A 13,188-nucleotide genomic window follows, 5' to 3' on the forward strand; every position below is an offset into this window, starting at 1 on the left:
AAGGGAGGAGAAGAGCACCAGCTGAGTGTGGTTGGCAAATGTCAGCTTCAGATTCTCCAACTCTCGTACTAATCACAAGGTGGTTTAATGGTACTTACGGAGGAAGTAAACAGCTCCACAGCCGACGGTCATAAAGAGAGGCTGTCCAGTCAAAACAACCTGCACAGACATACCCACATAACTTTTTCCATACTGTACAACAACAACAACAACATCAACAAATTGTGTGTTTTTCCACTGACACTTGGTGAGTTTCACATTGTTTGTCCCTTTCAGTGCACCTCACTTAACCACCAGCAAAAAAAAAAAAAAAAAAAAAGCAAAAACACGTGGACCTTTACACATGCACACACAAGCTCCACACCCCCCTGGCTATTTCATTCCCCGCCACGCTCCTCGTCCCCTCCCACTCCCTGACACTTCACTGTATAAATATCCTACTCTGAGCATTGCTGGGATTCAGACACTGACCTGCACTGACCAGGGATACTCAGGTAGGAAGAGACTAGTGCAGGACAGAAAAGAGGGGACTGTCACCTAAAGAGAAGACATTGATAAACAATTGTATCTCTGCAATAAATCCTAAACTTGAGGATCAGTGACTCCAAGATGTGGCTCCAAGTGTCTCTCCTGTGTCTGTCCTGCTTTATTCTGTCAAGTCAAAGCCAGACTGAAGACCGTGCCATCTTCCACCGCTCAAATGACCCCAAAGCACGCTGCCATTACACCTTCACCGTGGCCAGTCCAGAGGAGACCAGCTGCCCCGGAGGCAGCGCCAGACCAGAGATGGATGGAGTCCTGTCCCGGCTCACCCTGCTGGAGGCTTCGGTCAGTCGGCTCTTAGCAGGAGAGGATAAGGGCACGGGGACTGGGATCGAGCCTGACGGCGAAGAGGTCCTCCAGGAAGCTTTCGCCCAGGTTACGGAGGAAAGGAACCAGCTGCAAGAAGACAAGGAGCGTCTGAACACGCAGATCCAGGAGCTGCAGAGGAGGGTGGGCGAGTTGAGCCAGGAGGCAGAGACCCTCAGGCAGAAGCCCTGCAAACAGACACACACCTCCGCTGGGACTCGTGGAAACAGACCCGCCAGTGGTATGTGCATCAAAACAAATCCAAATGTAGATCTTCTTTTCCATACATTTTTCTGTACGTTTGGTTGTATTTTCTAAATGTATTTGTGGCTGACTCAGGCTATGAAAAGTCTCCCAGGGCAACAGGTCAGGTCGCAGTTAGCAATCCAAGGTTGAGTAAGAGGATAGGAATTTACAACACACTCTTCTTTTATGGCTTTGTCACTCATGCATGTCTGTTTACATGTGTGTGTGATCATTTTCAGGAGATCAATAGCAGGGTTGTAAGAGGGAAGCTGCTGTGCTCTGAGGCAAACATATGACACATTTACACTTTGATGTTGTCTGAGTGTTGTTTTACTACTAATATATGTAAAAGTTCTTATTTCCTATCATGTTCTTCTGAAGTTTCTTCCAAATCTAAACTTTTGTGTAATATTTTACATTTTTCTCCTTTATACTGTCTATCCCAGACCCTGCATATGATTTTGGGAATGGGGCGTACCAGGAGATGAAGGCGGAGGTGACAGAGGTTCCAGCATCCCACCTCATTCCTGAGGGGAATCACACCTTTACTGGTAAAAAAAATTGGCTTGTCTCTGCTCAAATTGGCCTAGTAGTGGGGCGCTGATGTAGTCTGTTTCTATGCACTTTGAATAGTGTATAGCAAGTATGAGGTTTAAAGGGATAGTTCAACATTTTGGCAAATTGGCCCATTGCCATAATCGCTATAGTCATAGCAGTAGGTTCATTACCTTTAATTGTAGGTGTAAGCTATTTTCAGTACGGCGAAGCGCAGCAGCTGGCTGCTCAGAGCTACGCTATGGAGGCTAACGGAATTTCTTGGTTTCCCTCATTAAACTCATCAAATTCAACATCCCAAAACTCCACAGCGCTTTTGTAGACAAGTTGTGAGCTGCACAACCACCACGCTATGAGATAATGACGGAACGATACGAAACGGAGCCGTTTTCGAGGTAAATTCATACAAAACCGCTGATGCGCGTTGCGTTCAGGGACAGTTTTTCAGCAAGCAGTCTCCGTATTTACCCTGTATTTACCTCGAAAACGGCTCCGTTTCGTAACGTTCCGTCATTATCTCATAGCGTGGTGGTTGTGCAGGTCACAACTTGTCTACAAAAGCGCTGTGGAGTTTTGGGATTTTGTATTTGATGAGTTTAATGAGGGAAACCAAGAAATTCCGTTAGCCTCCATAGCGTAGCTCTGAGCAGCCAGCTGCTGCGCTCCGCTGTACTAAAAATAGCTTACACCTACAATTAAAGGTAACGAACCTACTGCTATGACTATAGCAATTATGGCAATGGGCCAATTTGCCAAAATGTTGAACTATCCCTTTAACTCTATTTCCCCCCCTCAGGCTGTGGAGAGCTGCTCTCAGTGGGAGATCCTGTGATGCACAGGAAGGCTGACAGTATCACAGGCAAATATGGAGTGTGGCTCCAAGACCCCGAGCCTCAGGGCGACCTCTACACCAACAAGACCGTGTGGCGCATCGATGCAGTGGGCAAGGACGTTCGTCAGCTCTTTGCATATGAAGACATGGATCAGTTTGCCCGAGGCTTCCCCATGAAGGTCCTGGTCCTGCCGGAGCCTGTGGAGAGCACAGGGGCCACCATGTACCGCGGCTCCATCTACTACCAGCGCAAACGCAGCCGCACCCTGATCCGCTACGACCTGGCCTCTGAGAGCGTGGCGTCGCGCCTGGACCTGCCCCACGCCGGTTTCCACGGGCAACACCCTTACTCCTGGGGAGGCTACACCGACATCGACCTGGCCGTGGACGAACAGGGTTTGTGGGCAATCTACAGCACAAGCAAAGCAAAAGGTGCCATTGTGATTTCCCAACTGGACCCCGAGAGCCTGGGGGTGAAGAAGAGCTGGGAGACCAACATCAGGAAGAACACGGTGGCCAATGCCTTCATGGTGTGTGGACGTCTGTACACGGTGGCGAGCTACACAGCAAACAACACCAACATTAACTTTGTGTTCGACACAGCCACCGGCGTGGGGCAAGCAGTGTCTGTGCCCTTCAAGAACAAGTACCGTTACAACAGCATGTTAGACTATAACCACGCCCAGAGGAAGCTGTACGCCTGGGACAACTTCCACATGGTCACCTATGATGTCAGACTGGGCAAGGCCAGCCATGGCAGCAGCTAAACATGACAGAGAGAGACTGCTGTGTACTGGACTGTGCTGATGAAAGAGCAAGTGAATGAGATCAAATATTGACACTGTATTGCGGTTAATGCAAGGCTCCAACATATTTTTGCATCATTAAAATCTATTTTGTCTGTTACTATTGTAAATAAAATGTATAATGACTGTGATAGCTGTGATAGGACCCATGATGATGATCAGCTATCACCAGAAAAAGGAATAATGGAAAATATGTTTGTTATCTGTCAATAAATATTCATGTTCTGTAAGTTTTCAATAAATGTTTTTTGAAGAACTTTTGTCATTGTTTGTGCTGGCAATTGAACTCTTTGCCTTTTTTATTTGTTTATTTGGTTTATCAAACATAACCTTTTTCCAAGAGCTCTAAAACAGAGGTCTTCAACAGGTGGCCCGTGACCCCTAGGGGTCGTGGAATTTTTGGTTGAGTGGATAATGTTGTATATCTTTTAGTTTCCGCATTAATGTTTCAAATAAAAACGTCAATTTGAATAGCTTGTCTGCATGATTATCATGCAGTTGACAGATATCAACATTGGTATCAGTTAACAAGGTATGTTTTTAAATGGCAGCGGCACAGCCACCCTACCTGTACACATTTAGAAAAAATATGAATATATGAACCTGTGTATTATTTGAATAGCTTAGTATTGCATGAACAATAACACGGTATGTTTATTCATGGCACTATAGGCCCAGTTTAATATAAAACATTTTATACAATATCCCTTAAATGGGCAAGCATATATAAAAATTTTGGAAAAATAAAAAATTGCTATTTTCTAATGTTTCTAGGGTAGAATAACAAAATATGACCTTTATTTTTCATTTTAGAGTTTGTATCTCCCAAGATACATTGGGTATAAATTTGCCATTTACCAATTTATCAGATATTTCATTTATGAACTTTTAAAACATATTATAAGCAATTAATTAGCCACTCTCTGTGGCTCTGTGTGTGTGCAAGTGTGTGTGTGGAGGATAGGACCGCTCGGCGCGGGATTCAAACCGGGGTCGCCTGCAATTAGGGCTATAACCTCAACACTGAGCTAAACACCGCCCCACAACACAACAATAATAGCTGTGACATGTCGTGTGGTTTGAAGTAGTGGTTTTACCACAGAACTTGAAGGTCTTCCTGTCGTAGTTAGGTTCACACACACAAACACACACAGTTCCTCTCCATGTAGTCCCATGTACATATCAAAACAGACAGTATCATAACTAGGACCAGGTGGAATGACATGTTAAAGAACAGGCATTATTTGGGTTACATCATGAGGATACTTGTGGATGTGCATAGCACCACCTACTGGTAGGACAGGTGACATGTAAGCAGACAGATTTAGAAATTATAATTGACAGTGATATTGAAATGAAACTGAAATTGAACGGGAAACCAACAGACATTTATAGTGGCAGCAAAACAAACAGAGGGTCAGTTTGATGCTCCAACCCCCAAACTTCAAACAAAAAAATTAATGTTACCATAAAGCATTTTCAAATTAGGCCTACCACTAAAACCACTATTGCGTTTTAACATTTTTAATGGATCATTTAATGGACATTATATGGACAAAATGGAGCAAATAGTAATCCAGCTGCACACATCCACACTCCCATAGACATAGAAAAAACTGACCTACTGTCCCTGTTCATCACTGTTAAAATAAAGTTACTCATCTGTCAAGCAGGAATAGAGCGACTGCTGCATCCGTCTTTATGCTTTTCAACTCCCCGAGGCCTCTCCTCCATTTTCTGACTGGTGGCCATCAGGACAGCAAATCCTGCAGCAGTGGGACAGTGGAGCATCAAAACAAGTTTTAGCAGCCCTGTCAGTGTCTTTCTCAGCCTCCTCTGTGTCGCTGTCCCAGCAGATAAGTCTAGGGGTGAAGTTCTCTTACCGTCCATGCAGATTCCATCGTTGGAGAGCACCTCTGGTGTAGACACAGCTCTTTGCCTGATAGTAGCATCTCTTTTTAAATTTTGGTTCTTCTGACTTTTTCCTCTGAACTTGCAGCTCCACTCTCTCCACTAGTGTCTTGTCTGAAGTTACGATCAATCCCACTCAAAGCTCCTCAGACAGAAGGGCAGACTATTTTTCCTGCTTCCCCTGGTAATCCTTACATTGGCATTATCTCTTAGTATACTGTATGCCAGATTGACCTCTCTGCCCCCTTTCCCTGCTCTCCCCAGCTGGATTAGTGTTGTGTTACTCGGTCTTTGCCATTTTGTTTGTTTCCCATTCACAGACCCAGAGCTGTGTAGAGACATCAGATATGTTTCCATACACAACAAGAACAGACAGCTCAGAAACCATAAGGAAGAACAAAGCCAAAGCTCAGTTTAATATTCATACTACGTAACTATGTGGCTGGCGTCAGGCTCAGGCTTCCTTTTTAACATCCTTATTAGACAACAATGGAGCATCATGTTGTTTGCATGTTGGGTAGATCATCTATAACCACCAATGTCACATGTGCAGCCTGTCATATAAAGGCCACATCATTATATAGGCCTATTCCACTGTTATCAGGTAAATAATGCACTGTGTCCAGGGGTGGACTGAAACTTCAGACCATGAATTTGATTATATCATAGTCCACCCTGATATGAATCTAACTTTAATATTTCTGTTATGATTATGACAATAAGTTAACAGAACATTTGGTAAAGGGCTGTAGATTCAAATGCACTTTCACTCTTGTGACCTCTTTCTGAACCCTTCCCCCTTCCTCTCAGCAACAATGGATAATTATCATAATTATTATTATTGATTCTCAAAGGTAAACTCAGTGTAGAAAGACAGGAGCAGTGCTACAGCTAATTTTAGCTGAGGCCAGAGGTTTGTGGAGTTTTAGCAGTTAAAATGTATGGAAATTGATATTATTGATGAACCCACCTGCATTGGGGCAAATAGATGGGCAAGAATCTTGAGTAATTGAACCTGACCGATCCAGTCCCTGAGTCCTGACCCAACACACATGAATGACAAAGTCCTGAGCTAGTTAAATCCATATGTATACTGCTTAAAGACCATGTTGCTACTTGCAGCCACAGTATTATTATTATGCACAGTGGAAAACTGTCTGCATCTATATTTTACACGCACACCTTCCAGCTGTTTGATTCTAGTTCAGATATGCACAGGGAAAACTAAAGGCCTTGTCCATTCTCCGGCCTCTTTAACAGTTTTAAACCAAGTCCACATAAACTCTACACCTTTATGAAGTTTTTTTTTCTTTCAAAATTGCTATGGTATGTTAAAAAAAAGTGGGGTGGTGACAGCAGAGTTTATCAACAGTGTAAGAGGAGATGGGATGTATTACAGTATAATGACAGTCAGGAGGCTCAGCAGCAGCTGATGGAAACTTGGGTGAGTGTGAGTTGACTTCATCCCCACCAGCGGTCACACAAATAGAGAGAACCCACTGTGTGTGGGTTGTCACAGCATACGAAACCACACACTACTTGCGACAATGTGTCACCACCTCAGGAAACTGTGCCAGTTTCATACAGTAGTTTAAGCTTTGATAAGCATCCACCAACGCACACAGTCTCAAGAACTACATCTGGAAATATACACAGCTCACTTTACTTTACCTTTTATTCAAAAGGGGCTCTAATTAAATTCAGCTTTGGTTTCACCTTTGTGAGATTAAGTGCAAGTGCATCATGTGCAAACAAGCTGCAAGTGCACCTTGAAGGGAAAAGCTGCAACTTGCCAGCAACTGCAGGCCATTAATTCCAATATACAGATTCAATACACAAGAAATAAAGTTCACTTTTTAATTGTAGGGGATTTTTGAATCACACACACTCATGCTACATGTTTTCCCCCGTCCATATAGGTTGACACACAGAACCACCAAACCTAATGTGTCCAATCTGCCATCCAGAGTCCACCATAAGCCCTGTTGAGTCTCTCTCTCAGTCTCATAAGCATTATGTCCTGGAGGCAGTCCCAGGTCAACCACAGCCTCTCCACCAAGCTGTACTGGCAGTAACCCATTACCAAGCCAAAGCCCACATCTGTCACATAGTGTCTGGCAAGCAGCAGCCGGGACAGGCTCACCAGAGTGGCCCATCCCACCACCAGAACCCGCATGGAGGCCGTGTCCACCAGCTGGGCCAGGAGGAAGCGGGCGCACATGGCCGCCCGCGTGGCGTGGCCTGAAGGGAAGGAGTAGCGCTCCACAAAGAACGTGGAGAGGATGTCAGAGCGGTTCTGGGCAGGCCTTCGACGTCTGACCAGAGTCTTCACAACTCTGACTAGAAGCAGATCCAGCAGCAGAGCTGTGAGAGAGAGAAAAGACAACACCAGTTTCACTTTGCATTACTGCCTGAAAATGGACCTGTTCTAAAAGCAGCTGGCTTTATCCAGGACAGTCCCAATTATCTCAATTCTTAAATGTTTCTTCTTGGTTACTGCTCCTGTTCTTAAACTATTAGGGCTCTGTGTATCCTTTAGACACTCTGTACAGGGTTTTAACTGCTTTTCTAATTCTTAATTAGACCATCTTTATGGAAAATAACTAATCGTGTAAATATAATGTGTTATCAACCCATGAATAAGAACATGGTTTGGGGAAAAATCTCTTTGGGTGTCTATTCTTTCAGTTTTATGATATAGTTACAGTCAAATACTGAGTCTCTCTTCTCATATGTCATTAAGACTGTAGTTGTGTGGATGAGTCATGATCATTTTTTTTATGATAGTCCATCCAACTAAAAGAGCAAGAAGACAACTTCGATGTTGAAGGATGAACTGCAGACAAAAGGTCCCCCCCCCCCCCCACAACCTAGCAACCTGGAAATCATACTTATTAATGTCTTAACTAAGCACCAATAAATATTTTCCCTTACAAATGTCATTAGTATCCTAATTCGATATATATACAGTATATATAATAAAGTGCTATCAAATGATCTTTTACCTTTCACTAATACTCTCTCCTATAAAATGAACTCTATTTAAAACCTCTGTACTCTCTGATTGGTGGCCATACTATTTCCAAAACATAATGTCATCCTATAGGCTGCAGAGTCAAGAGCAGCTCTGGGACTTCTCCAGAGCACAGGATTTGACCTCAGACCTGTCAGTCAGCAAATATAATCCAAATGTGCAAATAAAGAAACATGTGTCTCGCGTGCATGTCTCTCGGTGACTGCAGATGCCATCAGCTGCGGCTCAAAAGAGAAAACGTGCCATGGCTGCGGCTCGGTCGCGGGGACGCACGAGCAGCCTATAACTCTCTATAACTAATGCATTATTTGACACTTGATTGGACTGACGAGGCTTTGTCCTGCTGTGTTTGACCTATTTGAATATGAACATTATTCAGCTCTACAAAGCCACAAAAGCTTCACTTTGGTGTTGGCACAACCGTGCGTAATAACGCATCGGATTTACGCGCTGCTAATGTGGCGACAAATAAAGGTGCGTAAACAAGACACTTCAATGGCATCTGGGTGATACATGACTCAGAGTGTTGTGTTCATGAAAGCTGTCACCAAGATGTCACAGATTTGTTAAGTGAACAAATGAGAAGGTTATGACAAGGTTGATGATAGTTTTAAGAGGCAGATACACTACCGCTGTTGATCCTGTCCTTCAGTCGCCTAATGAGGGTCACACCTGGCTCAAATTCAAAACAGGAGACACATTTTTTTTTTTTTTTACCCAGGGCCAAATTCAGCATGATCTCCTGCTCCGCCGCCGTCTCTCCGCGGAGCAGAGTGTACAGAGTGCCGACGAGCCACGGGGCGACGTGGCCGGAGATCTCCACCAGCCGCACCAGCGGACGTATGCTGCCCCACGGAGACTCCTCACAGGCGCACACCCCGAGCCTCTTGGAGAGCCACAGATCTATGGCCAGAAAAAGGCGCAGCGTTATGGCGAACATGGGCTGACTCAGTCTGACGGTAAAGTCCTCAGTCTGTCCTCCAGAGGAGAAGTAGGAACAGCTGGAGGAGGAGGCCCGGCGGCGGACATGGAGCTCAGATGATGCGCGGCTCCCACACGCGCTTCCACGGCAGCTATTCCGTCTGGCCGCTGGTGAGGACATGTTGGTGTGTCAGAGAGTCCTCGGTGATCTAGCCGCCCTTCTCTGTGGACCCCCCAGGTCTGATCCTGCTGCGCTTAGATGTTAAACATCCTGCAAACTGGGGAGTCCGGGTCAGAACGGGGCTGCTCTGGTCACGTGGCTGCAGTATCCTCCTATTAAGGTGCAATTAAGAGAACTGAGTTTTAATGTGGTGTAACTTTTCAGATGTATTAGCCTAATACTATAAATGGTGTTTTCGACTTATTCGTATATATTTCACTTTAGCGGAGTTTCAGTGTTGCACTTGAACAAAGTTGATTTTAATGTCGTAGGCTACGCGTGCGTAAAAAAGAAAAAAAATGGTAATTTGAAAAGTTGCAGCAGCCGCGCACCAATCACTCACAACGCGCCCTGAACGCACCACAGCAGTCGGGTTCATTATATAGCCCACTGTCCCTTTCGATAGATGAGAGTGTAAACAGTTGCCTGTTCATTGGGGAAGTTCCCGCCTCCTCTTGTTCTTCTTGTCGTGCTGTCAGTCACCAGAGCAGCTGCTGAGCCTCACCATGCCGGGGCTGCTGCTGGGAGATGTATTTCCTGATTTCGAGGCAGAGACCACCACTGGCAAAATTAAACTGCACGAGTTTCTGGGTGATTCGTAAGTAACCATAATGATTATTATCTAATGTATTTAGAATTTAATTTTAGGTTTTAATGAAGAATGTATTTGATATGAGAGAGGGAGCTCTAGAGCTGACCTGAGTCCAGTTCCTGTTTCAGCCTCCTATAGCTTCTGCTTTTTTTTCTACCTTTGGCAATTAGGTGTGTATAGTGTGTAGTGATGAAAGAGTGGCCATAGGCAATATAAAAATTAATAATATAGTGCTGATATTGACAAATAGATCAGTCCAGTCTGTTATTATGACCATGGCAGTTTATGACCTGACCTCAGGATTCTCATTCATATTGAGATGATCCAAATTAAAATCATGAAGTAAACTGACCACGCCTAAGACTAGACTTTAGGCCTCACCACCACTAAAAAGACTTTATTACTTTTGCAGCAACTGATTGACACAGAGGCCATAGCCCCATAGAAGAATGATTCTTCTTCTCACTCACTGGTGTCAGCTACAGCAAACATCCTCTTGTGCAATCCAACAAGAAGCAACAATGGTTACTTACCACATCATGAAAATGTGTTGTGCTGATGAGAGGAAACTGAGGCAGAGTGAAACTAATTTGTGAAATCTCATATGACCTTATTAATCTACACCACACCTGACCTGACACAGCTTCACTTCACTGACCTCTCCCTTTCCACCCCAGATGGGCGATCTTGTTCTCCCACCCCAGAGACTACACCCCGGTGTGCACCACGGAGCTGGGCCGGGCTGCCAGACTGCACGGAGAGTTCAGTAAACGTGGCGTCAAGATGATCGCCCTGTCCGTGGACTGCCTGGAGGATCACCACGGCTGGAGCACGGTGTGGCAGCTACAGCGCCTGCTTTCAGAAACCACACACAGCGATAGCATCAGAGTAGCAGAGGCTGCAGGAGGGTTTGCAAGATGGGTAGATTTACATTAGTTAAGGTTCATGTCGATCTTTGCTTGGCAGTTGTTCCTCTGCTTCGACACTGAATATTGTGACTTTGATAAGACTCGTTTTAACAACACATTAGACAACACAGGTGACTGTATTTTATATGCTTTAGGTTTTAACTACACAAAAAAACTCGAACCAGTGGTTTTCTAGTTGGGGTCCCTGCAAAAAGGGAAATCATTTATTTTCCTAACATTTCCATCCATGAATAAGGAAATAACAGAATTTTAGACAATTTTGGTTACAGTTTATATAAGAAAACATCTAAAAGCAAAAATCTTATCAAATGGGTGTTTATGGTTTAATTTGTGTCACATTAAAGGTCCTTGATGTGAAAAAAAAATTGAGAACCACTGAGATCTAAAAAAAAAAAAAATATTCAGTTTCAATTTCAATTTAGCATCATGCTAACAGGGACATTTCCATATGCTGTCACTTGCAAATTTCAAATTCAATGCAATATCAGGATTGAATTTTCTTACTGATACACATTTAAATTAAATGTTTTTTTTTTTATGATTATATATTGAAATTGTTTATGGAATGGATGGAGCAGTTTAGTTAACTAGCTGGACGTGTGTCTCTGCACTAACTAGGACATCCTGGCCTACAACTGTGAGGAGTCGGACCGCCGCTCGCTGCCCTTTCCCATCATAGCGGACAGTGGACGGGAGCTGGCAGTGGCCCTGGGCATGCTGGACCCAGTAGAGAAGGACAAAGACGGCATGCCACTGACTGCCCGCTGTGTGAGCGCCTTCACTCCCTCCGCCCCAACACACTATTTCATTTGCTGCTTTTACAGGAAGGCCTTCAAAACCGGCGCCTTATCTGTGGTGGAGCCTGTAGAGTGAGATAGAAGCTCTCTCAGTCTCCATCTCTCTCTCTCTCTCTATCTCTGATCGTGTTTAGGTGTTTATCATCGGCCCCGACAAAAGGCTGAAGCTGTCCCTGCTCTACCCCGCCACCACAGGACGAAATTTTGATGAGATTTTGCGGGTGGTGGATTCGCTCCAGCTCACGGCGGGGAAGAGAGTGTCTACGCCCGCTGACTGGCAGGTACAGTGTGTGTCGCACCTTTTGTTAGTGACCTGAGTTGGCACCGATTACTTCAGCAGCTGGCTGCAACGATAAAGCTGTTTTTTTCTTTTTTTTTCTCTGTGTGTGTTTGCTCTCTGCCACTAACACCACCACCACCACCACCACCACCACCCAGCCGGGCGACTGTGTGATGGTTCCTCCCAGCTTGTCTGAGGAGGAGGCTGCCGCTCTGTTTCCAGCTGGCGTCTACACCAAAGAGCTGCCCTCTGGAAAGAAGTACCTGCGCTACACACCTCGGCCAGAAGAAGCACAACAGTGACCTCTGTCGCACAGACTCAACCTCCGTCCAGCAGCTCTCCACAACCCAACACACCTGAGCCCTCATCCAGCTGATGGAGTGGAAACTGTACTGGTTTAATAAAAACATAGAGATGTATGTACATAGATGTTCTACGTCAGGTAAAGGTGATTGCTTTTGAAAGATAGATAGATTTACTAATTTTGTGTCATCACGTGTTAAAGCTATAAGGTCAGTCACCCGGCAACCTTTGTTATTTATTCATAGAGGAAGTGGTTTCTGCTGCCACTTACACACAGAATAATATAACTACTCTGAACACAGTTAAATACAGAACAATTCACCTCTCAATCTTTCCCAAAGCAACTTCACATTACACTATATACATTTCATGGTGTAGTAGGTGCAGGATTGTCTAATCGAGTAACTGGTCGTGATAACTTTGCCTTTATTCTGCCAGGTCAAGATAATTCATCTCATGGATTACTGAGGCTGTATTCTAATAGTTGAGTGTACGATGTATGTCTCTCACCTAATAAAAGCATAATGGCTGAACAATCTTGACTGAAGAGCGGTGATTAGTGACAAAGAATCACTAAAACGTCTCTGATGCTGTTGGCTTTGGATCACAGTGCTATCTTCTCATCCTTAGTTCTCTGCTTTTTGAACTCAGCTGTGCAGAGCTGGACACATTCACTGCAACTTCAGAAAAGACACACAAAGACAGAAATGTGCTCATTGTGCTGTAGATTTAGAAAACATCATTAGATTTGACAACGCAAAGGAAGTGTTTTGAGGGGACACTAAAAAGTGATGGACCTGGCTGGGACTTGTCCAATGCGCGGTTGAGTGAGTTAAAGGCAATGACAAGCCAGTCTCAGCAGGTTCATTCAGTTAGGATTATGTCTACATGGTAACCCCACACACTTGCGTCT

The 13,188-nt window shown here is 44.5% G+C and overlaps 3 protein-coding genes across 3 annotated transcripts; 2 read left to right on the forward strand and 1 right to left on the reverse strand.

Moving 5' to 3' along the window:
• Window positions 1-461: 461 nt before the first annotated feature.
• LOC146971124 (myocilin-like) lies at window positions 462-3,536 on the forward strand. Its single transcript, XM_085805197.1, has 3 exons — window positions 462-1,090; window positions 1,542-1,646; window positions 2,447-3,536. The coding sequence occupies exons 1-3, from the start codon at window positions 610-612 to the stop codon at window positions 3,247-3,249; spliced, it is 1,389 nt and encodes a 462-aa protein (XP_085661323.1). The 5' UTR covers window positions 462-609; the 3' UTR covers window positions 3,250-3,536.
• A 3,434-nt stretch (window positions 3,537-6,970) lies between these two features.
• LOC146971125 (polyisoprenoid diphosphate/phosphate phosphohydrolase PLPP6-like) lies at window positions 6,971-9,439 on the reverse strand. Its single transcript, XM_085804113.1, has 2 exons — window positions 8,951-9,439; window positions 6,971-7,563 (listed from the first exon to the last, which is right to left on the reverse strand). The coding sequence occupies exons 1-2, from the start codon at window positions 9,333-9,335 to the stop codon at window positions 7,142-7,144; spliced, it is 807 nt and encodes a 268-aa protein (XP_085660239.1). The 5' UTR covers window positions 9,336-9,439; the 3' UTR covers window positions 6,971-7,141.
• A 400-nt stretch (window positions 9,440-9,839) lies between these two features.
• Window positions 9,840-12,415, forward strand: LOC146971126 (peroxiredoxin-6-like). Its single transcript, XM_085805215.1, has 5 exons — window positions 9,840-9,972; window positions 10,644-10,800; window positions 11,514-11,663; window positions 11,827-11,973; window positions 12,131-12,415. Exons 1-5 carry the CDS (start codon window positions 9,881-9,883, stop codon window positions 12,272-12,274), a joined length of 690 nt encoding a protein of 229 aa, XP_085661341.1. The 5' UTR covers window positions 9,840-9,880; the 3' UTR covers window positions 12,275-12,415.
• The last annotated feature ends 773 nt before the right edge of the window (window positions 12,416-13,188 follow it).

This window comes from Trachurus japonicus, chromosome 17 (assembly GCF_045865225.1).
Source record: "Trachurus japonicus isolate A0001 chromosome 17, Traja_1.0".
Lineage (NCBI taxonomy): Eukaryota > Metazoa > Chordata > Actinopteri > Carangiformes > Carangidae > Trachurus > Trachurus japonicus.